Source organism: Panthera uncia, chromosome D1, assembly GCF_023721935.1.
Source record: "Panthera uncia isolate 11264 chromosome D1, Puncia_PCG_1.0, whole genome shotgun sequence".
NCBI lineage: Eukaryota > Metazoa > Chordata > Mammalia > Carnivora > Felidae > Panthera > Panthera uncia.
Genome location: NC_064808.1, coordinates 8,466,785 through 8,491,183, shown reverse-complemented (window position 1 = coordinate 8,491,183; position 24,399 = coordinate 8,466,785). Strand labels below are relative to the sequence as shown.

At 53.3% G+C, this 24,399-nt stretch overlaps 2 protein-coding genes and 1 long non-coding RNA gene across 3 annotated transcripts; 1 reads left to right on the top strand and 2 right to left on the bottom strand.

Moving 5' to 3' along the window:
* The first annotated feature begins 1,743 nt into the window (after window positions 1–1,743).
* BEST1 (bestrophin 1) lies at window positions 1,744–12,724 on the top strand. The gene is made up of 10 exons (XM_049644925.1): window positions 1,744–2,848; window positions 4,247–4,341; window positions 4,816–5,049; window positions 5,611–5,765; window positions 6,125–6,202; window positions 6,726–6,878; window positions 8,220–8,300; window positions 8,598–8,749; window positions 10,987–11,634; window positions 12,646–12,724. Exons 1-10 carry the CDS (start codon window positions 2,697–2,699, stop codon window positions 12,662–12,664), a joined length of 1,767 nt encoding a protein of 588 aa, XP_049500882.1. The 5' UTR covers window positions 1,744–2,696; the 3' UTR covers window positions 12,665–12,724.
* A 395-nt stretch (window positions 12,725–13,119) lies between these two features.
* Window positions 13,120–15,974, bottom strand: FTH1 (ferritin heavy chain 1). Its single transcript, XM_049644915.1, has 4 exons — window positions 15,650–15,974; window positions 13,971–14,117; window positions 13,541–13,666; window positions 13,120–13,446 (listed from the first exon to the last, which is right to left on the bottom strand). Exons 1-4 carry the CDS (start codon window positions 15,761–15,763, stop codon window positions 13,282–13,284), a joined length of 552 nt encoding a protein of 183 aa, XP_049500872.1. The 5' UTR covers window positions 15,764–15,974; the 3' UTR covers window positions 13,120–13,281.
* Window positions 14,870–15,643, bottom strand: LOC125932417 (uncharacterized). Its single transcript, XR_007460594.1, has 2 exons — window positions 15,283–15,643; window positions 14,870–15,129 (listed from the first exon to the last, which is right to left on the bottom strand). It is a non-coding gene; the product is annotated as an uncharacterized LOC125932417 (long non-coding RNA).
* Window positions 15,975–24,399: the final 8,425 nt, after the last annotated feature.

Here is a 24,399-nt window from a genome sequence, read left to right as displayed (position 1 = left end):
GGACGCTGAGGCTCAAGGGAAGGACAGCGATGGGAAAGATGTTTCCCACTGCACAGGCAGCAGGTAGCAAATCGTCCTCGAAGAGACCCCCCCCCCTCCTAACTGCAATGGCCTTATCGTTTGCTGTGATTAGAAAAATACGCAAGGCGGTTGTGGAAGGGTAAGTTTTCCCCGTAGGCGGGGAATTACAAAGGCGAAAAGTGGTGCGCACAAGTCACCTGCAATCTCAGCATTGTGAACCCTCAGGAGTATGTCAGAGAGAGGGAAAGAGAGACGAGGGAGAAAGGGATGCAGGGAGGAGAAGGGGGAGGGAGGAGAGGGGGGAGGGAGGGAAGGCGTGGATTGATTTTAAGGCTCCAGGTCATTTTGTAAATCAGGGCTTCCGAAAGTGCGATCTTCAGACGTGGGCCAGCAGCGCTCGTTAGAAATGCAGCCCGCCCCTCCCCCACGACCCCCAACCCGGTCGCCGAATCAGGCTCTGGAGCAAGATCCCGAGAAGCTGCATGTTTCGTATACATTCCAGACCCTTCCTATGGCCACTGGCTGAAGACCAAAAGCCCCTGGGGCTTCCAGCTTTCACAAGAGGAGCCTGTCCTGGACAGCCATCACTTCCAGGGGCTTAGGGCCCTTGCGTATAGATTGATGTATTAAACTGTTTGGAAGCAGGTGCTGAGACGTTAACCAGCTGCCCTTGGGGACCTGGGTATATACCCCCATTTTGCGTGGGCTGGCTAAAAGCCAGCAACAAAAACACCGAGGCTGCTGCGTCATCCTTCACCAGGCCCAGCCCCCACACAGCAGCCTCCCACCCCCGCCTTCTTCCGTAGCTATGAACCAACCCACCGGCTGGATTCTGCCAGCCAATCACAGCCCGAGAAACCTATGATGTCACCATCAGCCAATCAGAGCTCCTCACCAGCATAGGAAGACCAATGTCACTCTTAAAAAGGTGATGAGGCCTAAAGCGAGGCCATCCTTTTTGGATAGGGACACTGAGGCCTAGGGAGACGCAGAGGCCCGCTGGGGCCAGCCACACGGGTGGCAGAGCCAGGACTGGAAGGCAGGACTTCTGACCATGGTCCAGTGTCCTTTCCACTGCCCTCCGTGCTGCCCAAACCCCGAAGGGCCTGGGCCGGGGCTCCCTCTCTCGTGTAGCTCCTGGCACCGGAGATGAGGACCAGGGCCCCGGCCCCACTCCCGACAGCTCTCCCTGCAAGACCTCAGCCGTCAGAAACAGATCCTTCAGTCTCTGGATTTGAGGGGCCAGAGAAAATGGCGGGATTGGGCCCATGGTGGAAGGGAGTTGCCCCAAATTCTAGCCCTGGTCTCAGCCCCCACAGCCCCCAGGAAGGAATTAGAGGGGCCCTGGCCAGGCTGTGCTGGCTGCTAATGTGCAGATTATGAGGAGGGGCCAAAACAAGGGCTCCTTTGTGGAGGCCCTGGATTAGGCAGTCAAGTGACCGCCTAACACACGCATGGGCAGGGTCACTGGCCGCAGGACCCCCAAGAGTCCCGTCGGTCCAGTGGCCAGAAATGTCGTGGGATTCCCTGAGAGGACTGGAGCTCCTCCTGTGAGTAGCGGTTGGCCCAGGCAGGTGGGGCCGGGGCTTTGAGGGCCCCTGGGGTAGATGGCTGTCCTTGCAACAGTGTGGGGGATGCGGACACATGGGCAGCACGTGTGCGCGTGGCGGGGGGGGGGGGGCCAGTGTGTGTGTGTGTGTGTGTGTGTGTGTGTGTGCAAAGTCTCTGAGGTGGGAGGTGGGAATGAGTTTGGTGTGCACAAGGCACAAAGACAGCCACCCCAGCTGCATCAGAGCGAGTAGGGGGAGGGCAGGTGGCAGCCATTGCTTCGGGAAGTTTTTCCTGAGCACCTGCTATGAGAACACAGTGGGAGCTTCCATTCTAAGGTGGGAATAGGCAGACAGCCAATTCAAGTATAACAAGAGAAATGCTATGGAGAAAAATCGATAAGATGAGGGGACAGAGAACCAGTGGCACTGGGAGGCTATCTCCAGGTAGAGTAGTTGGCTGCCTCCTTTCTGAGCAGACGACCCGAAGTGGGAATGAGCCACACAGATTAGGAAGAGCATCCTCCAGGCACAAGGATTAGCAAGTGGAAAGGCCCTGGGGTCACTGATCAGTAAACATTATTTGAGCATCTCGATTAGCAAGTGGAAAGGCCCTGGGGTCACTGATCAGTAAACATTATTTGAGCATCTCTACCAGCCAGACTCTGTTCTGGGCAGTGGGGACAGGGAAGTGGACAAGACCGACGAGGCCCCTCACCAGTCTTGGTCCAAAGTGGCTGAGGGTGCTTGGGGAGCTAGTGAACAAGATGGGCTCGGGGGACCAAGCCCAATGTGTGGGCTTTGCTATTGCTGTTGTCATTACCTCTGTCAGACAACTTAAGGGCACAGACCTATCTGTGTCTTCTCTGCCAAGGCTGTGGGCAGCTCTGGGCTCACTTCCCTGGCTTCCCATGTCCCACAGTCAAGAAGAGCCAAAAGGGCCTTTGAGGCCACCTCATCCCCCTCCCAGTGTCCAGACAGGAAAGCTGAGGCCCAGAGCAGGGAGGAGTCCTGGCTAAGATCACTCGTGACGCCCAGACAAGCTCTGACCAAGCCCCCTGCTCCCTGCCAGGCCCTCATCGGTGTCCCTCCCTGTCTGTCTACTAGCGTGCCCCCCCGTGCTCAGTCATGACCGTCACCTACTCAAGCCAAGTGGCTAATGCCCGCTTAGGCTCCTTCTCCCGCCTGCTCCTGTGCTGGCGCGGCAGCATCTACAAGCTGATCTATGGCGAGTTCCTCATCTTCTTGCTCAGCTACTACATCATCCGTTTCATTTACAGGTGCAGGGGGACAGGCTGGGGTGGGGCCTGGGAGGGGCGCGGCTGGGGCTTGGAACAACTAGGGGGACGCTCTTACAGGACCAGAGTCCTATAAGGCTGACCTGAGCTCCTAGCCAAGCCCTGGGGGCTGGGGGCTGGGGGCTGGGGGCTGGGAGGACATAAAAGGAGTCAGACTGGGAGGGCAGCTCACGGCAGGCCAGGAGTATCTTTCTCCCAACTCGGGGACAGGCCCGGGAACCCAGGCCTTACCTGGTCCCACTCAGCCAGCCTGTTTTCCTGAGTCCCACACAAGCTCAATCCCAGACCATACTTTTCCCCCCCTCCAATAAACATGTTTATTTAAACAATAAAATGTAGGACAGACACAATCACAGAATATACGAAAGCATTTTGAATGGAGAAAAGCACTTATGACCGAAATGGATTGAAGGGCTCTTACATAGGGAAAGTTCTTGGATTCGCAATTACAATGCCAATAACAAAGCACATTGATTTTCTTTGGTTGTTACTAGGCCATCAAGATCCTTTTTTAAGAAAAATTAGAGTTCATTTCTGAGAGTTTTAAGTTGATAGCAAAATTGAACGGGAGGTAGAGAGTTTCCATATGCTCCCTCGAACACACACAGCCTCCCCCACTATCAACGTCCCACGGCAAAGTGGCCTATGCGTTGTAATGGATGAACCCACACGGTCACATCATTGTCACCCAAAGTTCATACTATACACCAAGGTCCACGCTCGGTGTTGTGCATTCTGTGGGTTTGGACAGATGCGTAATGATATGTATTCATCATTTTAGTATCATACTCAGTAGTTTCACTGCCCTAAAAGTCCTCCCGGCTTCACCTATTCAACCCCCCCCCATACATATTTTTATTAAAAAATATTTTTTTAATGTTTATTTTTGAGAGAGCACGCACACGCACACAAGAGGGGGAGGGGCAGAGAGAGAGGGAGACACAGAATCCGAGGCAGGCTCCAGGCTCTGAGCTGTCAGCACCGAGCCTGACGTGGGGCTCGAACCCACGGACTGTGAGATCCTGACGCGAACGGAAGTCAGCCGCCCAACCGACTGAGCCACCCAGGCGCCTCATATGCTTTTTAAACACCAAATGCTATTTGAACCTGCTTGGGATCCTTTAAAAGGGGGTCAGTGGTGCCTGAAACTGACTCCTGGCGAGACCTTCCTATAGCTCACAGAAAACCTCCTGAGGGGGCCTCTTCCAGCCATGGAGCAGAGGCCCCCTTGGGGCTTGGGGTTGCCAGAGAAGGACGGGTTGGGCCAGTGAAAGGGGCAGGGAAGGGTGGGGGAGCAAAGCGGCAGTCACATTCCTACCCTAGGCCTGGCTGGACGTGGTACCTGTCTCAGCCATGTCTACACATCCCCCTCCCCCCCAGGATGGCCCTCACGGAGGAACAGCAGGTGATGTTTGAGAAACTGACTCTGTATTGCGACAGCTACATCCAGCTCATCCCCATTTCCTTCGTGCTGGGTGAGCTCCCCCTTCTGAACGTCGGGGTCCCAGGGGCTGCTCCAGGCTCCAGACAGGGACACTACGAGGAACTAGCTGGTGAAGGCCACTGGAATGTCAGTGCCTCTTGGCAGTTCACAGAAATGGGGGGACTGCCCCCAGACGGAATGAAGTTAGGCATTAGGAAGGACGTCCTGCTGTTGGCACTCAAGACCCCAGTTTCTGAGGGCAGCCCTGACAGGGTCCCTGGAGCCTCTGTGCAGGAGGGGAGGGGTCTGGCAGATTTCTGGGTTAAGCGGGGGGCCTCTGGAAGCAAGAGCTTGGGGCTCTTGCGCCTTTCTGCGGCGATGGTCTTCCCCTGCTGAATGCCTTCCAGGAGGGTTGGGGCTGGGCCCCGCTCCCATCACAAAGATGGAGAAACCAGGCGTCGCCCTTGTTTGGCTCTGGCCGCAGCCTGGGCCCTCGCCTCGCCCCCCTCCCCCTTCTCCTGCCCAGGCTTCTACGTGACGCTGGTCGTGACCCGCTGGTGGAACCAGTACGAGAACCTGCCATGGCCCGATCGCCTTATGAACCTGGTGTCGGGCTTGGTGGAGGGCAAGGACGAGCAAGGCCGGCTGCTGCGGCGCACGCTCATCCGCTACGCCAACCTGGGCAACGTACTGATCCTGCGCAGCGTCAGCGCCGCAGTCTACAAGCGCTTTCCCAGTTCCCAGCATCTGGTGAAAGCAGGTGGGCGGGGGCGGCGGGGCGGGGGCAGGGCCGGTGGGTGGAGCCAGAGGCCTGCCTGCTGATGATTGGGTGGGGATGGGGTCGACCCCTGGGTCGAATTAGGCGGGGCGGAGTCAGGTGCGCGAAGGTGGGTGGGGCGAGGCCCGGGGAACCACGCGAGGGGAGGGTTTTGAGATATGGCTAAGGACCCTTGAGGGATGAGAGAAGAGTGGGGACTGAGGGCCCGGAGTGGGGCTTTGGGAATCGGCAAGAAAGTACCGGTCTGCCTGCCTCTGTCCTTCCCCGTCCAGCTCTGCGGGTTTTCAGTCTCTGACCTTCCCTGGCCCTTACCTGAGCTGGTCCTTATTAAGAAGACAGACACTTCTCACGCGCTCAGGCCAGAACAGCACATAGTAGGCACTCAGTAATTATTTGTTGAAAGAGGATGGCAAAGAAGCTCAGAGGTCCCAATGAACTTGGCCCTAAATCCTGGGCTTCGGCAAGGCCTGGCCTGGCCACCCCTGCCAGCCCGTCCCTTCTGCAGGTTCCCCCACGCGCTGCCTTCTTAACTCCACCCCGCAGGCTTTATGACCCCCGCGGAACGCAAGCACTTAGAAAAGCTGAGCTTGCCGCACAACACGTTCTGGGTGCCCTGGGTGTGGTTTGCCAACCTGTCAATGAAGGCGTGGATCGGAGGTCGAATCCGGGACCCTGTCCTGCTCCAGAGCCTGTTGAACGTGAGCTTCCCGACACACATGGGGCTGTTGCAGAGTGGGGACGGTTGTGCCCGAGGTTGCACAAAGTTTCCTACAAAGAGGAGGCTTGAGGGTCTTCCCAGAACCTGCCTTGAGATTGTAGGATTTTGTCCAACAGCATTCCACAACCCACCGTGGCCCCTTGCCCCCGGTTCCCTTCCCACTTCCTCTCTAGAGTGAGCCCTGGAGATCCTGGTTCCTTTTTGATAGATGAGGAGACTGAGGCACAAAGAGGTTAAGGGAGCTGCCCATGACCACACAGCCAGGGGCTGGACCATGAGGGCTTGAGCTTGGGAGAGCACACGGTGGTCAGAACCCCAACCCTCCCTCCTGCTCCCCAGGAGATGAACGTCTTGCGTACTCAGTGTGGACTCCTGTTTGCCTATGACTGGATCAGTATCCCACTGGTGTACACACAGGTGAGGACTAGGCCAGTGAAGCTGCCCATTTGGGAAACGAGGTAGGGGGTGCTGGCAGGACTTGGAGAAACAGCCTGTCATAGGAAGGGCTCACGTAGGGGCTAAGAGGCTCCCCTGGGAGTTATATCTGGACTTTGCGGGTCCTCTCCAGTGCCAAGTTGGAAGAGTCCGGGCTCCTGCCTGGTTCAGCCCAGCAGAGGCAGTGTGATCATCCCTATTTTATTTTATTTTATTTTATTTTATTTTTTATCTATTTTTTTAATACGAAATTTATTGTCAGATTGGTTTCCATACAACGCCCAGTGCTCATCCCAACAGGTGCCCTCCTCAATGCCCATCACCCACCCCCCCCTCCCACCCCCCATCGACCCTCAGTTTGTCATCCCCGTTTTAGAGATCACAGAGACCCAGAGTCAGTGGACTGCACAAGTCAGAGCAAGGTCTCGTTCTCCCAGCCTAGGGAGCTTCCTGACTTCAGGGCCTCTCCCAGCTCATTTCTGCTGCCACCTCCCTTTCTTCCCAGGTGGTGACCGTGGCGGTTTACAGCTTCTTCCTGGCTTGCTTGATCGGGCGGCAGTTTCTGAACCCGGCCAAGGCCTATCCTGGCCATGAGCTGGACCTCGTTGTGCCCGTTTTCACGTTTCTGCAATTCTTTTTCTATGCTGGCTGGCTGAAGGTGAGATTCTCTGCCTCACAAGACTGGGTGAGGTCACGGCCAGGAGGTCCATGCTCAGCCAGGAAAGGAGAGTCTCAAATGTGGAAAGTGGGCTGCTCGGCCCCGCCCACCACCCTCTGGTCTCCTCCTTCCCTGTGTCTTAACATAGGAAGAAACTGAGACCCAGAGAAGAGCAGGACCCGCCAGAGGCCTGTGTCTGATCCCAGTGCTTCACCCGAGGCCTAGGACATAGCCGGCTATCCTAGCCCCCATCCTTTCAAGGCAGATTAGCACCACCTCTCCTTACTCAAGAAATCTATCCAGGGCGGGATGGGGGAAGGTGTCTCATCCCCACCCCAAGTGGCTTTTCCAGGTTTTCCTCCCACTACATCCGGAGCTGTCCCTAACAGGAGTTCTGAACAGCACCATTTCCTCTCCATCTCTTTATCTTTCCTCCTTTTTTTATTTTTTTTATTTTTTAACATTTATTTTTGAGAGACAGAGCAAGACAGAGCATGAGTGGGGGAGGGGCAGAGAGAGGCAGGGGCACAGAATGCAAAGCAGGCTCCAGACTCTGAGCTGTCAGCACAGAGCCCAACGCGGGGCTCGAACCCACGGACTGCGAGATCATAACCTGAGTCAGACACTCAACCGAGTGAGCCACCCAGGCGCCCCAGATCTTTCCTCCATTTCTCACCCACCCTCTGTCTCTTCCTTTTTTTCCTTTAGTTTTTGGTATTGGTGGTGATGGCACGTTGCCTCCTCCCTCCCTCCTGTGCATGGTTTGCGTGCGTGCGTGCACACACACACACAGACACAGCTATTCCTTCCCCATCCACACCCTCAGCCCCTCAGTCATCTTCGCTTCAAACCAGATCACACCCATTTTTCTGGTTGAAATTCCCCAGTGGCTTACGGGATGTCCCTTGAACCCTTAGTGCAGCTCACCCCTACTGCGGGGCTTTGTCAGGGGACTTCACAGGTTATTGCCAGGATTCATCCTGCCTGGGCCACCCTTTATTTGATCACAGCCTCAACGTCTCTGTTGCATTGAAAACAATGAATAAATGAGTGTTTGAAGACTGGAATGAGTAAATGAACGAATGCACAGAATTCTGGAACTCCGGGGAGCATATAGGTTTGGGAGGTACCAGTGATGACTGGTACTGAGTGACACAATGAAGGACAGCTCTTCCCTGAAGAGCTTCCCTAAAGGGAAGGACATACTGGCTTTGGAGATGGTGGTTAGGGAGGCCAGGCATCGAGGGGGGTGTGGAACTAGAAGGAGCTGAAAGTTTAAGGCCAGGGAGCAGGCTGCAGGGAATCTACCTGAGGATTTCCAGAGCCTCACCTCTCCCCAAGGTGGCAGAGCAGCTCATCAACCCATTTGGAGAGGATGATGATGACTTTGAGACCAACTGGATTGTCGACAGGAGCCTGCAGGTATTTGGGGAGAGGGGGCGCCTATCCTGTGGTCCTTCCCTGAAAGGGCCAGGGAGGGGACCCCACAGGTCTGCAGGAAGGCCTCACCGTGAACTGCCCCCTCCCAGCCAACCATTCATTCACAGGATTCTCACCCCAACTTCTGAGGCTGCAGACGGGCATCAGTCTCTCCATTTCACAAGTAGGGAAACTGAGGCCCAGAGAGAGGGAAGTGACCTCTCCAAGTCATCTAGCAAATTCAAGGTCCTGCTTGGGCTGACCTTTCTGCTGGATTTTCCTTCTGTGCCTGGCAACCAGGTGTCCCTGTTGGCTGTGGACGAGATGCACCAGGACCTGCCCCCAATGGAGCGGGATATGTACTGGAATGATCCAGAACCACAACCCCCCTATACAGCTGCTTCCGCCCAGTATCGTCGACCCTCCTTTTTAGGCTCTACCTTCAACATCAGGTGAGCAGTGCCCGGGACCACTTTGGTGAGTCGAAAAGCCCAAGTGCAAGGGCCTGCCTGAAAACTTAGAATAGCGCTGGTTAATACATATCGGATATGTGCTAAGTGCTGGGAATTCTGCTAAGCTCTTTGTATAAACTCTCTTTTTCCTCCCAATGGTTTGGTACCTCCAGTTTTCAGGTGATTAAGTCCAAGTTCAGAGAGGTTAAGTGGGTTGTCCAGCCCAAGGTCACATAGTTAGCAAGTGATACACGTGGACCAGGTGTGTCTGCTTCTATCCCCACATCCTTACCTTGTACTGTTTAGTAATTCCTAAAGCCGTAAGGGATTGTAGGTACAGCCAGTCTAAGCCCCCCACGTCCAGAGCTGGAAACAGGTCCTGAGAAAAGAAGGCACTTACTCAAGGGCAGTCAGTGATCAGTGATGCAGTTGGGATGTCAGAGCCTGGTTCCCAGCTCTGGTCTGGAACTACGTTTCCTGATAAGCCAGGGTGTTTGGACGGGAGTGAAAGCGGGGAGGGGGAGGAAGTGAGGGGAAGGACGGCAAGCATGTCCCCAGCAAGACGCTGGGTCACCACAGGTAACTTCTGGGTTGGCTCCGTGCTACAGAGCACAGGCCTCAGGTCACCCACCGCAGCCAGCCAGACTTCCCTGACCATGGGTCCTGATTCCCTGATTCCGTCCGAATCCCTTCTAAGCTGCAGCAGGGTCACAGCGGGCTGAAGGGCCATCCCAGACAGCCCTCTGTCCCCAGTATGAGAGTGGGGAGGACTTTATAGAGTCACCTGCATGTCAGGATCCATACCATCAAGATTTTCTTCCACAGTATTAAGCATTGTTGCCTATTTTTTTTTTTCTTCGAGAGGCTTTTTAAAGTTTATTTATTTTTGAGAGAGAGAAAGAGGAAGCACAAGCGAGACAGGGGCAGAGAGAGAGAGAGAGAGAGAGAGAGAGAGAGAATCCCAAGCAGGCTCTGCACAGATGGTGGACCCCCGATGCGGGGCTCGAACTCCCAAACCGTGATATCGTGACCTGAGATGAAGTCGGGTGCTTAACCAGCTGAGCCACCCAGGTGCCCCAGCACTATTGGCTTTTAAAAACCATATTATCTGGGGCGTCTGGCGGGCTCAGTCAGTTAAGCATCTGACTTCAGTTCAGGTCATGATCTCGCGGTTTGCGAGTTCGAGCCCCGCGTCGGGCTCTGTGCTGACGGCTCGGAGCCTTGGAGCCCGCTTCGGATTCTGTGTCTCCCTCTCCCTCTCTGCCCCTTCCCTGCTCGTGCTCTCTCAAAAATAAATGTTAATAAACAAATAAATCGATTAATTAATAAATAACATAAAAATAAAAACCAAATATTCTCTTAAGCCATAATTAGAATTAGCGAGTCTCTAGTAGGTGTGAGGAAGGTTTGAAAAAGCGATCACATGAAGGCTGGAGGCTTGCTCGGGTCAGAAACATTTCTGGAAGTTGCTTTTGAATTCCATGTGGTCTGTACTCTGGCAGCTGAAGGTTGGGTGGAGGACAGAGAACAGTAATACATAGACCTTGTCTGCAAGGAACACACAATTCAGTGAGGGGACTCAAACCCAAGGCCCCAACTCTGGATACAAGGTGCAAAGTACCAGGTGCCTGGGGGAGACGGAACATAGAACAAGAGACCGCCTTTGGCCTGGGAGGTGGCCTCCAGCTGGACCCGGAGCTGGGCCTTGAAGCATGGGGAGAATGTGGACATGAGCGAGGGCAGGCCACACTCTGGGATAGGCGGGCTCTTCCCTGCAGAGCAAAGGCCTTGGGCTTCCAGAAAGCCAGACTTCTTTGTGGATATGCTGCTCCGCAGTTAACAACCGCAAACCCCCAGCCTGCCCAGAGTCACTCCCGGGCCTCATGTGACTGACCAGACCTGGGGAGCAGTATTCTGCTCGCCTGGAGTGAGGGATGCTCACGAGAAGATGGAGATGAAGACAGAGCCCTCAAGTGCCAGGCTGGGGGGGGGGGGGGGGGGGGCAAGGAAGGGTTAGTCAACATGGGCAAGAGGGAGGCACACAACAGTGAGGGGAGCCGGGCCTGGAAGGATTCATAGGGCAGTAGAGGATGGGTCGGGAGAGAGGTGAGTCCAGGCATAGTGAGAAACACTGTGTGTCTTTGGCTTTGGGCCATAGAGAGGGAAAAGAGGGGGTGAAGGAGAAGTCAAGTCAGGCTTTGGTCCTTGTCCGCTGCTCAGCCGAGTCTCCTTTACAGTCTGCATAAGGAAGACATGGGGTTTCAGGCAAATCCAGAAGAGGAGGAGGACCCTCAAACTGGCATCATTGGCCGCTTCCTAGGGCTACAGTCCCACGACCACCATCCCCCCAGGACAAACTCAAAGACCAAACTACTGCGACCCAAGAAAGAAGGCCTTCTCCAAGAGGGCCAGCCCAAGAAACTCGGGAGTGCCAGACAGCACCCTAGGAACCAGGAAGGCGGCAAGCCTTGGAAGATTGAGGAGGAGGATGATGTTTTCGAGACTGCTGCACTATACGGGAGGTCAGGCTACCACAGTGCCCCCCAGACGCCCCTCAGCCACACCCCTATGGTCTTCCCACCTGGAAAGTCAGCACCCTCCGGCCTTCGCAGAGTCTCAGGCACAGACAGCGCTGTCAAAGACCAAAGCCTACAGCCTGTGACTCCTGACAGAGAGAACAGTTTTGAACTGCTCTCAGATGGCATCGGGTCCTCAACGGAGAACCCACAATCGGGTCACATGAAGAAGAAAACCGTGGAGTTTAACCTGACCGACGTGTCGGAGACCTCGGAACATCATCTCAGAGAATCACATTTGGACCAGTCAAGCAACATAGAGATAATACTCAGAAGTCACGGAGATCCCTACTGGGCCTTGGAAGACAGGTCTGTTCTCTACCTTAGCCAGGTCACTTCACCTCCTCCCCTCCCCACACTCCCACCCACATGGGGGGAAGCCCCACCAGCTTCCCTTGCTGGGAGCCTACCCTTCCTTCCACCATTTTTCCTACGGTTCCCTCACTGCCAGAGCATGCTGGACTCACACCTTGCATTGCCTTGGGGCACACACCTGGCCACCTCAGCAAGGGCCCTAGTTAAGTGCTGAGGGCTTTTGCTCATTTCCCCCAAGAACCCGATACCACCAGGAAGAGTCCCCTGGGTCCCAGGTGAAGGAAGCAGAGGTTGCACTGACTGGAACGATGCCTGGGGGCTACCAGGCCAGGCTTAGGTGGGAGGAGCAGACCCAAAACCATGAGGCAGAGCTAGGGACTCCAGGCTGTAACCTAAGAACTCCACTCACTACCCAGCCTCAGCTGGGTGACCGCATATGAACACTCCCCCACACCCCTTCAGTGATCCTGGGAAGTATTACACCCCTGGGAATTGGTAGATGGTCAAGGTGAGGGTGGCCAGGTCCCTTGGGGTATCTTACTGCTTTGGGGAACTCATCAGGACTTCTGAACTTCAGTGTGCTCTTCATGCTGCCTCGGGGGTCCATCCAAAGCTGTCAAAACCCTAGGTGTTTCCCTACATTCAGGATTTCACCCATTAGACCCAGCCTACCCCACCCCCAATCATGATGTGGGAAGTGTAACTTCCTATTTCTAGATTCTCAAGCAGTTAACTTCTGGGTCAGAAAGCACACTTTGTGATTAAAAGCCCGAAAAGGGCTACCATCGGTTTTGTTTCTAGCCAGACAGAAACTTACGAATCACCGTGGCTTGTTTGGGAAGGGACATTAATGTAGTCGTTAGCAAGGAGATGGTTCTGTGGTCTCCTGACACTACTGATGTTTTGTAGTTTAGATGTCCCAACCTTTGCCGCACTACACAACTAGTTTTAACACTGAAGTGGAGAGCTTCTGTACTCACGTTAACTTTCTCCAATTTTCTCTAGGGATGAAGCACACTCTTAGCCTGTTTCCCCGAGAGGGACGTTTCGCCGGCCTGGTCCTACCTGCATGTACACCAGCGGGACACTGATCCAGTCATAGCCATATAGCTGTCCACACTGAAGCATACGTTCGTATGACAGCCTGAATTAAATGGTTGGCTTAATGGGTAACAAAATCAGTAGTTTCGGGACTACTTGAGCCTTTAAGTGCCTTTTGTACATAACAATTGTGAAAGCTAGACGAATCACCGGAAACATGTAATTCAAAACATCAAATTCAGCATCCGGAGTCCTTACGTCCTGTCTGAATTCCACACCCCCAACCTTGACATCTTTTCCCAACTAAAGAGTTGAATAAATACAAATCCTCCCAGGCATTTCATTTGGTTACCGTGGTTGAACAGCAGCACTCACAGATTTTGCAAAGAGGACCTAGATCCATTTCTAGCCCATCTCAACTACTCAAAAGACAACAGCTGGGTACCAAATTACTTTATTTGAAGGAATGGTACAAATGAAAGAAGTTAAGTAGATGTTTTGGTACAACTTCTAGAAAAGGGAAAGGTAACCCCAACACGCATGCACTGCCTCGGTGACCAGGGAAGTCACCCGTGTGGCGATGGGAAGACAGCCTAAGGCTTAGCTCTCGTTATCACTGTTTCCCAAGGTGTGCTTGTCAAAGAGATACTCTGCCATGCCAGATTCGGGAGCCCCCATCTTGCGCAGGTTGGTTACGTGGTCACCCAGTTCTTTGATGGATTTCACCTGCTCATTCAGGTAATGCGTCTCAATGAAGTCGCACAACTAGAAAACAGACATGGGGAAGAATGTTAGCGGTAAGCTTTCCCAGGAGAGGCAAACGGTTCCCTCCCTGGGCTCCCCGGCTGTCAGTACTCACATGGGGGTCGTTTTTGTCAGTGGCCAGTTTGTGCAGTTCCAGTAGTGACTGATTCACACTCTTTTCCAAGTGTAACGCACACTCCATTGCGTTCAGCCCGTTCTCCCAATCGTCACGGTCTGGTTTCTGAACGAGAGGGGGTCAGGTCAACGCACCTGCAGCCTCTACCAGCCCACGAGTCAGCAAGCACCCCTAGCGTGCACTTCGCAAGGGACATCCAAGTTTCTCCCGCAACGGCTTCCAACTTAACACCCTCGCCCACTACTCTTTGCCTCCTTTAGCTTAGATGGTTAAGCCTAAAAAAAGCCCAAAACCCCGAAGTCGCCTCATTTCATCAGGGCAACTGCTAGCTTCCGAGTGATTCCTGACACCCGAGGACTGCTACGTAGCTTACTTAGGAGGCACGGCACCTCTAGGATCTTTCGTTCACCTTGATATCCTGAAGGAAGATTCGGCCACCTCGCTGGTTCTGCAGCTTCATCAGCTTCTCGGCATGTTCCCTCTCCTCATGAGATTGGTGAAGAAAATATTTGGCAAAGTTCTTCAAAGCCACATCATCACGGTCAAAATAGTAAGACTGAAAGGGGAACATCAATGTTATGCTAAGGAGTCCCAACGAAGGCACTCTGCTGGCCTAAGTCTTTCTTTCTCAAAGCACAGCAAGAAAGGGATCTGTGCTGAAGGAGACTGGGGGCAGGTTGTGTTCCTGGAAAGAACACAACAGTAATTACTGTGTCTTTATTTTGGTCCTTGAAATTGAAAGTTTACTACAAGGAACCTTTAGACTATCATGGAATTGCCCCCAGCATGGAATTTCTTAAGGCTCTATATTAGTGCAAAGTTCTTCCGCCCAACGTCCAATTTGATTGGAGAGGGTGTTGGGAGTATTTACCCTGTACAAATAGTGCCTTCTCTCTCTACTCCCTGGTTAACCCCTGTCAGAACATGAACTTGTCAGCTTACAGCAGCCTGTGAAATTTCTAAACAAATTTCTAAAATTAACCCATTAGGGATGGTGAGCTGTGGGCAATGCTAATGTATACAAATACATTGCCAGCAGAAAGCCAAAAAAAAAAAAAAAAAAAAGGCAAAACAAAAACTCTGAATACAAATATGTTGCCAGCAGAAAACAAAACAAAAACACAAAAAACCTGATTCAGTTTTAGACACTTGCTGTATTCAGGTATTCCTCAAACGGAACGGCAGTCATGGAAATCCAGGCCTGTTTTCAAATGCATCTGGAACATGTCTATTCTTGGATAATTTGCACAATCATAAGACAATTCTAAGTAAAACTCCCACCACCTCGCCTCAAAACCAGGATTTTGGAAAACGGAGCCCACTGATTGGCGCATGGAAAAATTCTTTGCCCAGTTACTGGCGGTGTACTTTATCCGAAAACCACGGGTTCAGTTAGAGGGCCACAACTCTCAGGCACCAAAAAGATAAGGAATTAAGTATCCAGGCGAAAGGAGGGATGACTAAGACAACTGTGTCCTCGCAAGGGGAGATTTCCGCGCTTCGATTCAAGTGGGACCCAGAGATAAGCACAACAGAGGGGTGGCGACGGCTGCTCGAGAGTGGTCAGCCTACAGGAGATAAGCCACTTAGCACCAGACCACCCCCGCCCCTCCCGGCCGTTGCCATCCGACACCATTACCCAGCAGGCTCCGCCATACCCGAAAGGGGGGGGGGCGGTGGGGGTGGGGAGAGGATGGGGGCTGGACCACTTCGCCTGTTACCCAAGCCAAAGGACGACCTCAGGATCACGTGATCGACGCAGGGGAAGGGATGGAAAGGCCAAAACCACCTTCCTCGCTGCAGGATCGTACTGGTCGCAACCGTGGCCGACTCCAGGGTTTCAGCAAACCAGGCTCTCTTTAAATATAAAGGGGGTGCGCAGAGGCGGCCCTGCCAGGGGACACTCGGAAAGGGCGAACTCGCCAGAATATCTGCGCAAGTCCCGGGAGACCTCGAGCAACGTCCATTTTCTTGCAGGGCGCGCGCGGAGGCGGGAGAGGCCGCCCGTTAGCCACACCCCCGCCCCGCCCCGCCCCGCCCCGCCCCGCCCCGCCGCCCGCGGCCCGGAGAAGCCGCGCCCGCGCTCACCATGGACAGGTAGACATAGGAGGCGTAGAGCTCCAGGTTGATCTGGCGGTTGATGGCGGCCTCCGAGTCCTGGTGGTAGTTCTGGCGCACCTGCGAGGGGGACGCGGTCGTCATGGCGGCGGCTGAGGAGAGGCGGCGGCGGCGGGCGGTGGCGGCGCTGGAGCGGCGGCGGGAGCCTTGGGGCGGTCCGAGGGCGCTGTGAGGAGATGGCGGAGGGCTGGCTCTGGGCGGCCGGCCGGAGGAGGGTGGTCGAGCGCCGGGTTCCGTCCAAGCACTGTTGAAGCAGGAAACCGCGGCGACTCTCGGCAGACTGTGGCGCAGATGGCCGCGGCCCCGCACTTATAGCGGGATCGGGCGTCAGGCCCGCTCGGGCCAATCAAGCCGCCCGGGACAGGCCCCGCCTCTTCCGGTGGGCGCGCGGCCCCGCCCCTGGGGCCCTGGGGGAGGGCGGTGCTGCGGGGGAGGCCGCGCGTGTCCCGCCGCGCGTGGGGCTGGAGGCGTCCTTGCGCTGGGCCGCGCCTTTGGTGCAAGTGTGGGGAAGACGTGCGGAAGGGCAGGAAGCCCAGCTCGGAATCCGGGGCCCAGGGTGTCCCGGGTCCCGGAGCCGACGGAAAGCGCCCCAGGCCCCCGGGGCGTCGGGGCGATTCCTGAGGCCCTGGGCGGGCTCTCCGAGGCTCTTGGCCAAGGGCACGTTAAAAATCCGAGCGGTAGGGCAGCAGTTACCCACACTCGAGGTGACTTCCTCGTCATGCAAATTGGGAAACTGGAAACACGGGCCCTAGGAGGCCGTGTGAGTCAGAGATGTGGCTGGGAGAAGGCTGGCTTTCTCTTCCTCAAGGTCTAGCAAGGAGCAAAATGCAGGCCTCGGCCCGTCCCTGGTTGTCCCCCGCCCTTCCGATCCCGTCCGCCTTTTGCCGAAAGCAAATATGGCTCCTCCTGCAGCTTCTACAACAAAGGCTGGGCGGGCTGTTTCCCGAGAGGCCTGGACAGGGCCTTCCCTGAGGGAGTCCTGGCGGGGTGGGCCGCCTGGGATTCAGAGAAAATCCAGAGGACGATTTTCTTTTCTAAAGAAAAGACAGGAGAAGCCACTTGGATCTGGAGACGAAGCCATGAGGCCGTTTTGAGATGGTCTCTTTTATGGGCCCCACTTACAGGAGACGTCTCCTGGGGTTACCCTTGGAGAGAAGCCGGTGGGGCTGAATGTACGACATGACCTCCGTGACAGGTGCAAGGAACCCTGGAAGGGCAGGGCTACTGGGTGTGGCTTGCAGCTGTGCCCCAGGCACGAGTAGGTGTGGATTCGAGGATGGCAGAATTGGAGTTAGGCCCGGGCTCCTGTCTTCCAGATTCCCAGTCCGCCGGCTTCGAGGTTCACTGTTCTTAACCGGGTTCCTTCAACACAAGTGGGAGACCTATCCAAGACCCCTTTCGGGGTGCTCACAGACATTAGACTGGAAACTGAACTCCCCAACCTTAAAAAGGGAAGGAGCTCTACTAAAAAAAAAAGAAGTTGCTGATCGAATTACTGCGATTTCTCTTTCTTGGGTCTCTGCTACACTCCTTTCAAAATGAACGAGCACATGTTACTTTCAGGAAGAAAATTTTAGTGGGGCTAGAGCTACAAAAAATAATAAGCAGAAGGCTGCTGGGAGAACATAGACAAGGGGTGCCTTAGCGTGTCTGGGGTAGGAGATCAGGGCAGGCTTCCCAAGGGAAGTGACAGTTGAGCTAAGTCTGAAGAAAAAAGCTAGAAAGAAGGTGGAGTGGAGGGAGGGAGGGAGGGAGGGAGATGGGGAAGGGAATTCCAAGCCGGGAGAACAGCATATGCAAAGGTGTGGAAATGGATGGCCTAATCAAGGTAACTTAAGAAAGCGTTGGCCTGGAAAATAGAGTCTATGTTGGAGAATTCTGGAAGGCTGATAGCGGGTCAAGGTGGGGAAAGACTGTGGGCCATAAAAAGGGGTTCAATTTTATCCTGGGCAATCTGAAGACACTAAAGGATTTCTAAGCAGGGAGATACTACATTAGTTTTATTTTTGGAAATCTTACACTGAATCCATAGAAAAGCTCTCCTATATTAGCAGTAAACAGCAGTTAGAAAATGTTAACAAGAAAAAAGTATTTTTAACTTACGCTGGCAACAGAAGCTTCAAGTACCTAGGAATAAAGTGAACAGGAAGTATATGAAGAGAATTAGAAATGTTTGCTGCTGGCCAGAAGAGAAAACCTGCATAAAGGAAGAAACACCATGGATAGCCAACCTCAGTTTTGTGAAGATGTCACTTGTCCCCCCATGGAAACCTATAGATTCAATGCAATTTCTGTAAAACTCCACGGTACATTTTGGAACTTGATGAAATGATCCTAAATTTGGAAGAATGCATGTGTAGAATAGCTGATAAGCATTTGTCGGAAAAAAGGTTCTGAGGGTTTGCCCTCAGGGCCTGATTTGCCCTCTCTGATATTTAAAAAGTACTGTATAAAGTCGTCTAAGCAGTTGGTACTGGCTCAGGAAGATATGATATATCAGTGTTAACAGTCCTATTCGGGTACTTATGGGAACTTCGTAGATGCCGAAGTGACCTTTCAAATTTGGGGAGAAAGAATGGGTTCAACAAATGATGTTGAAACAATGGAGAGTCATATGAAAAAAAAAAATGACTCATTGTATTTCAAAATGTGTTCCAGACAGATTAAAGATCCAGGCCTTTAAAAAACAAAAACACCCATGAAGTTACTAAACGAATATCTAGGAGATTATCTTTTAAAATTCTGGAGTAGGGAGTGTTCTTTTGAGGTTGTAAAAAGCCATAAAGGGGCAGTTGGCAGATTGACTACTTAAAAAAAATGCAAAGTTGGATGGCTGGGAGGTCCAGTGACACGGAGAGCAGGTGACAGACTCAGCCACGTGGGAGAGTGGCACCTGGCCGCCACGAGACAATGCGGAGGACGATCAACGATGGGATTGTGCCAAATAAAAACGGCCAGTGTCTTCAGAAGAGAAAGAATCTGCCAAAGAGAAAATCAATGACACTCCCAATTCCTGTAAGAGCTCCAAATTGTTGCAACAAGTTTGCAAACCCGAAAGTTACTACAACTACCTTGGTGATCAGCTGCACTTGATTACAGGAAGAAGGAATTTAGAACAGACTTGGCCTATTTGCAAGAGGAACAGAGAGAATCCAAAATTTCTGGGACTTGTGGTATTGAAGCTAGAACTGTTTGTCTTTTTCAACCAGTAAAAAATAAAATGGAGAAATAACTTTGAGTAGCAAATGCTGATTAAGATGAGTCCTCAGGACAGTGACCAAAATCAAGGACATGGCTCACACAGAGTTTGTGAAAATGAATTAAAATTGTTCCGGGCCACCTGGGTGGCTCAGTCGGTTAAGCGTCTGACTTCGGCTCACGTCATGATCTCAGGGTTCGTGGGTTTGAGCCCCGTGTCGCGGGCTCTGTGCTGACAGCTCAGAGCCTGGAGCCTGCTTTGGATTCTGTGTCTCCCTCTCTCTCTGCCCCTCCTCCGCTACACTCTGTCTCTCTCTCAAAAATAAATATTAAAAAATAATAAAATAAAATAAAATTGTTCCTAGTAAGTCCTTTCAGTTGTACAGAGCACTCAGGGAAAAAGAACAGAGGGTATGGTCCTACAAAAACTTGGTAAGTCCAAAATACACGTAGTCACATCTTTGAGGGAGGCATACCTAGAAGAAAAATTGTGGGTATAGCTATAGGAATATGGAACAGACTGGAATCAAGTAGATAAAAAGCCAACAAAACTGTTTTTTCTTTGCAAAAATGAGTGATTTAATTTTTTTGATTAATTACAATAAAATGCACAGAATCTTACATGCTTGATTAAGGGCCAGTGTTGACCCTTGAATCCAGCTGAAACAAGATACAGAAGATTTCCATTATCCTAGAAGTTCCTTTGTATCCCTTTCCAGAAGTTTTCCCCGTGCCCCCCAAGACAACCAGCTTCTGACATTTTTCAATATTGATTAACTTCGCACGTTCTAGAATTTCACATCAATGGAATCATAAAACAACAAGCCGTAAGACAAAAGATGCCATAAACCAAGTTAAAAATACAAATGACAGGGGCGCCTGGGTGGCTCGGTCAGTTAAGCTTCCGACTTCGGCTCAGTTCATGATCTCACGGTTCTTGAGTTCAAGCCCCACGTTGGGCTCGATGCTGACATCTCAGAGCCTGGAGCCCGCTTCGGATTCTGTGTCTCCTTCTCTTTCTGTCCCTCCCCACTCGCACTCTGTCTCTCTCTGAAAAATAAATATTAAAAAAAAAATACAAATGACAAATTGAGTTGATATTTGTAGCTTGGTTAAGTAGTGACAACGAATAACTAAAGTATAGAATACTTGTGTGTATGATTATATGTCATGCACGCATAAGTCACTTTTTGCTTATCTTTCCTGCTGGATACTGTAAGCTCCTGGAGGGCAGGGTTGTTTCTGCCTTCTTCATCCTGCACTTCCAACATTTTGCAAGATGCTTGTTACTAGGTGCTCTGTATCTGTCGAGCAAACAGAAGACGGCTGCAGGATTGAATGTGGAGGGTGGATGACAGCCAGGCAAGAGGGCTGGGTACTGTTTGGGAGGGAACAGCCCTGGTTCTCAGCAGAGGAGACAGCAAGAAGATGTGAGATATGAGGGGGACAGAATAGACAGGACGAGGTGGCTGATTGGTAGTGCGAAGGGTGGAAGTAAGGAGCGGGGGGTGGGCAAGAGAGCCCCCAGCCCCTAGGAGCTGGGTGAGTGCGGGACGAAATGCAGGTTGGAGGGAAGGCAAGCTTGCTTTTGGACCCTGGGGTGCTGACTCTCGGGGCCTCCAGGACATCCAGGCGGACAGAGCCAGCATGACATTGGACCCACCTGAAGGAAGTTGGTCTATTGCAGAAAGTAGGTTTCAATAATGAGTATTGGCTCTGTGCTCAGATAAAAACACAGTTGCAGTCATGAGGGAGAGCTTTGACTGTGGTAAGCCATTGGGAGAGGCTGGCTGGGAAGAATGAAAGGGAAATCTTGTGCTGGGCTGAGTGTGTGTGTGTGTGTGTGTGTGTGTGTGTGTGTGTGTGTGTTTGCTTGGGCCATTCCCCACCTTCTGGGAACCCTGAGTGTTAGAACTGCCATTTCCAAGCCTCTAGATGCTTTCAAAGCTGTGACCTGCCCTCTGGACCTTTGCTGACCAGGATTTCGCCTCCCTGCCCCTCCAGCCCCAGCTCCTCGTGACTTGGACGAGGCGGGGCGTTTGGCTGGCCTCCCAGGACAGCCACCTCTTGGGGCTGGGAGCGGCGGGAGGGAGGGCAAGCCAGAGAAGAGCCGGGCTAGTTTTTTGTTGTTGTTGTTGTTGCTTTTGTTTTTATTTTTTCTGGAAGACACTGGCTTATTCCAGAACTGGAGGGGGAAGAGGCGGGGTGGGGGGGGGGTGCAGGGGGTGGGGTTGTGGTCGACAACTGCTGTCCCACCGTGACTCAGCACTCTGCTGGTCTGGAGGGTTTGAGCTTTGACTCCAAAAGTGCTTTGTCATCGAGGGGCGGGAAAGACTAGGAGGCTTGGAGGGCTGTAGCTTCACTCTGAGGAGTGAGTGGGTGAACACCCCCATCTTCGCATGTGGCCGGTTGCCCAGGCTAGACGAACAACGAAGGGATCTGGATCACCCAGCCAAGGAAGGGGGCTAGTGGTAATCACTTTTCCTACCTATTTCTTCCTCAGCGTCGTCCCACCCCACAGTGAGGCCTCTCCCTTCTAGGGACTGTCACCCTAGGGTTACAGTTTAGGACTCCACAGCTGGAAAGTCATAAGACCCTTGCAACGTTAAGGCTGCGAAAAGACTTGGGAGTTTCCACGTCACCATGTTTTACAAATAAAGAGGTGAGAGACCTGTAGGAGGCCAGGCTTGCCCAAGGTCATGGTCCCTGGCAGAAACACAAGCTGAAAATGTAGACCAGGACACAAGGTGGAATACAGCGTGGTCGTTAAGAACAACAATAAACTTGTTGCTAGAATGTGTATATCACGTGATGTGTATGTGAAAAAGCAGAGCCCCAGGTAGTTGGTGCAAAGGCGAGGACGCTGAAGAAAAATCCCGGGGCTGGAAACCTTGGTGGGGACCGGGAGGGACCGGGTTGATGTTTTAAGTGAACAGCTAACGTTTCAAGTGTCTGGGATTCACCCCGAGGTTCAGGAAAGCGAAGTGTGCAGGAAGTTGGAGTTCGGAAACTTCAAAACTGGAAAGAATGACACCGAGGCAGATTCCGGTGCATTTCTAGACGATGCAGCCGCGATTCGGAGAACTTGGCCTTAACACACTTCTTGAAAACCCAGAGGCAATGTAGACTCAAAGTCTAGGGGCTCCGGATCCCCCCTTTCCAAGAGGTTAAGGCCAAAAGCCATGACCTGGGATGTTGAGGATGATTGAGCGTGGAAGGCCCCCGTGTTTAAGGCAACTCAGGCCTTCCTGCCTCTGTGGGAGCTCCCGCTGGGAGAGCCCAGCACACCATGTCTCTGCCGGGGACCTTATCCCTCGGGCCCTGGCTGTTGTTTGCTTGTCTACCTTCCCACTGGACTTTGAGCTGCATGTTACATTGTGTCCCCAGACCCCAGCACAGCCCAGGCGCCCTTCCATTTCTAGCAGCTTGCTGCCCTGGAGATCTCTTCTAGAATCATCATGCCCAGTGGAGAGCTGGCCTCTGCCTTTGGACTGGAGGCCTTTGGAGGTCAAGGATCTTGCCTTTGATGATGTCCTTCTAAAAGACCCCATGACTATCTGCCCTTGGAGACACCTTGGAGAGGTCACCTGGCCTTTCTGAACTTTATTGCCCGTATTTATTTACGGTATCTGGAGCCAGCCCTCCCCCGTGCTACCCTGGCTGCCCCCTCCCCCACTGTGGGTGTCCTCATCGCCACAATTCATGCTGCGCCCCATGGCCTGGTACCCAGCTCCGTGGCGTTCCCATGTTACCCGGTCTGGGCTCAGTCACGCCCCTGCCCCCACACTGCCTCCACCAGTAGGAGAGGTGGCAGGTGGGGAGCAGTGCTAGTGGGCTTAGAAGGAGGGAAAGAGAAGGGTGAGGCGCTCGCTTTGGCAGGGGCCGGGCAGAGAGGGCTGGGAGCACCTCCACTGGGAAAACCGACACTTGTGACGTCCTCGGTCTTTCACGGTGTCCACGCTTTGCCTACAGCTGGAGGTGTCTTCTGATGCCGGTTGGGGAGAGGAGGCCCCAGTCATCTGTGGCTGCTCCCGGCGTCCCAGGCTCCTTGTTTCCTGTCCGTGTGTGCTCCCACCTGTGGCCTTGCCCTCTTGTCTCTTTTCTGCCCCTCCCAACTTTATGAAAGGCTCCCCAAGGGTTCTCCACTGCCCTGGGGGCTGGGGGGTGGGGGAAAAGTGTGACTTTTCCACCCAAAACGAACATAACATTGTGGGTCAACTATACCTGAATTAAAAACAAGGAAAGAGTGGGGGTGCCTGGGTGGCTCAGTTGGTTAGGCATCTGACTCTTGATCTCAACTCAGGTCGTGATCTCAGGGTCATGAGTTAAAGCCCCCACGTTGGGCTCTGTGCTGGGCTTGAAGCCTACTTTAAAAGAAGAACAAAAGTGTGACTCTTCTGTGTGTCCCGAGGCCCTGCCGGCTGCCCAACACTCCCCTCCGGGACCTCCTCTCCAGCCCTTCCCCGCGGCCCAGCAACGATGCCCTCATACCTGGAGAACTTGGCACAGCCGGTCCCTTTGTCCTGAACTTTCTGCCTGAAAAACGACCCAGTCTTCAGAAGCCAGCTCACATGTCCTCTGAGAGGCTTCCCTCCCTCCCCCCTGCAGAGTGGAGAATGTCCATTCTCGGACAACCTCGTGCTGGATTTCATTTCAGATCTCAGCTCCTACTCACGTTCCCTGTTGTTGAGGGACAGGCCTCCCGCCCAGCCCTTGTCTCACAGGTTGGCTCTTTCCACCCCTTTCTCCCTCTTTCTACCTCGATCACAGAGCATGCAGATGAGTCTGTCTGGGGGTATGAGGCTTATTCTGCAGGAGAGACCTGGGGACACTGCGAGGCATTGGGGGCTGTGACCACCAGCTGGGGATAGTGAGGCCAAGGTCACGGGCTCCCTGCTCTGAGGACTGGTCCCCTTTGTCTGCGTCTGTGGCCACAGAATGTGTCCTCAACTGGAGGAATCCGTGGGAGGCCAGAAGGGGCCTGGATAGACATGTCAAAGGTTTGGTTCTCTCTACTAGAGAACGGGCCATGTGCTTCCTGGAGATGGGACCAGAGCATTCTTGCAGTCGTTATCATCCTGTAAACATAACATGCCAGAGAGTTGACACAAACCGAGTTGACACTTTCTGGTGGCTGGAACCAACGAGGCCTCTAAGGAGGAAGTAGGGCAGGTAGCCAGGCTGTAAGCAGAGGGGGAGACCGCAGGTCAGAGAGGTTCAGTGACTGCCTCACTTGAGGTAGCACAGCCGGCCGGAGACCCGGAGCCTAGCTGTGCAGCAGTTTTCCAGATCAGGGGCCCTGAGGCCTCGACTGCAATTCTGAAAATCCGAGGCATCCAAGTGGGCGGTCGGCGCTTTTAAAGGAGTCGCTATGATCGCGCCAGCAGCAAATGGGTGATTTTCAACATCAGCAGTTTGATTTGATTAGTAGCTGGAGTCTGCTTGGTGGGAGCTGGCGATTCTTCAGAAGACGCTACTGGGGATCCTGCAAGGCTCCGTTTGTGGGCTTGGTCTTGAGTTCC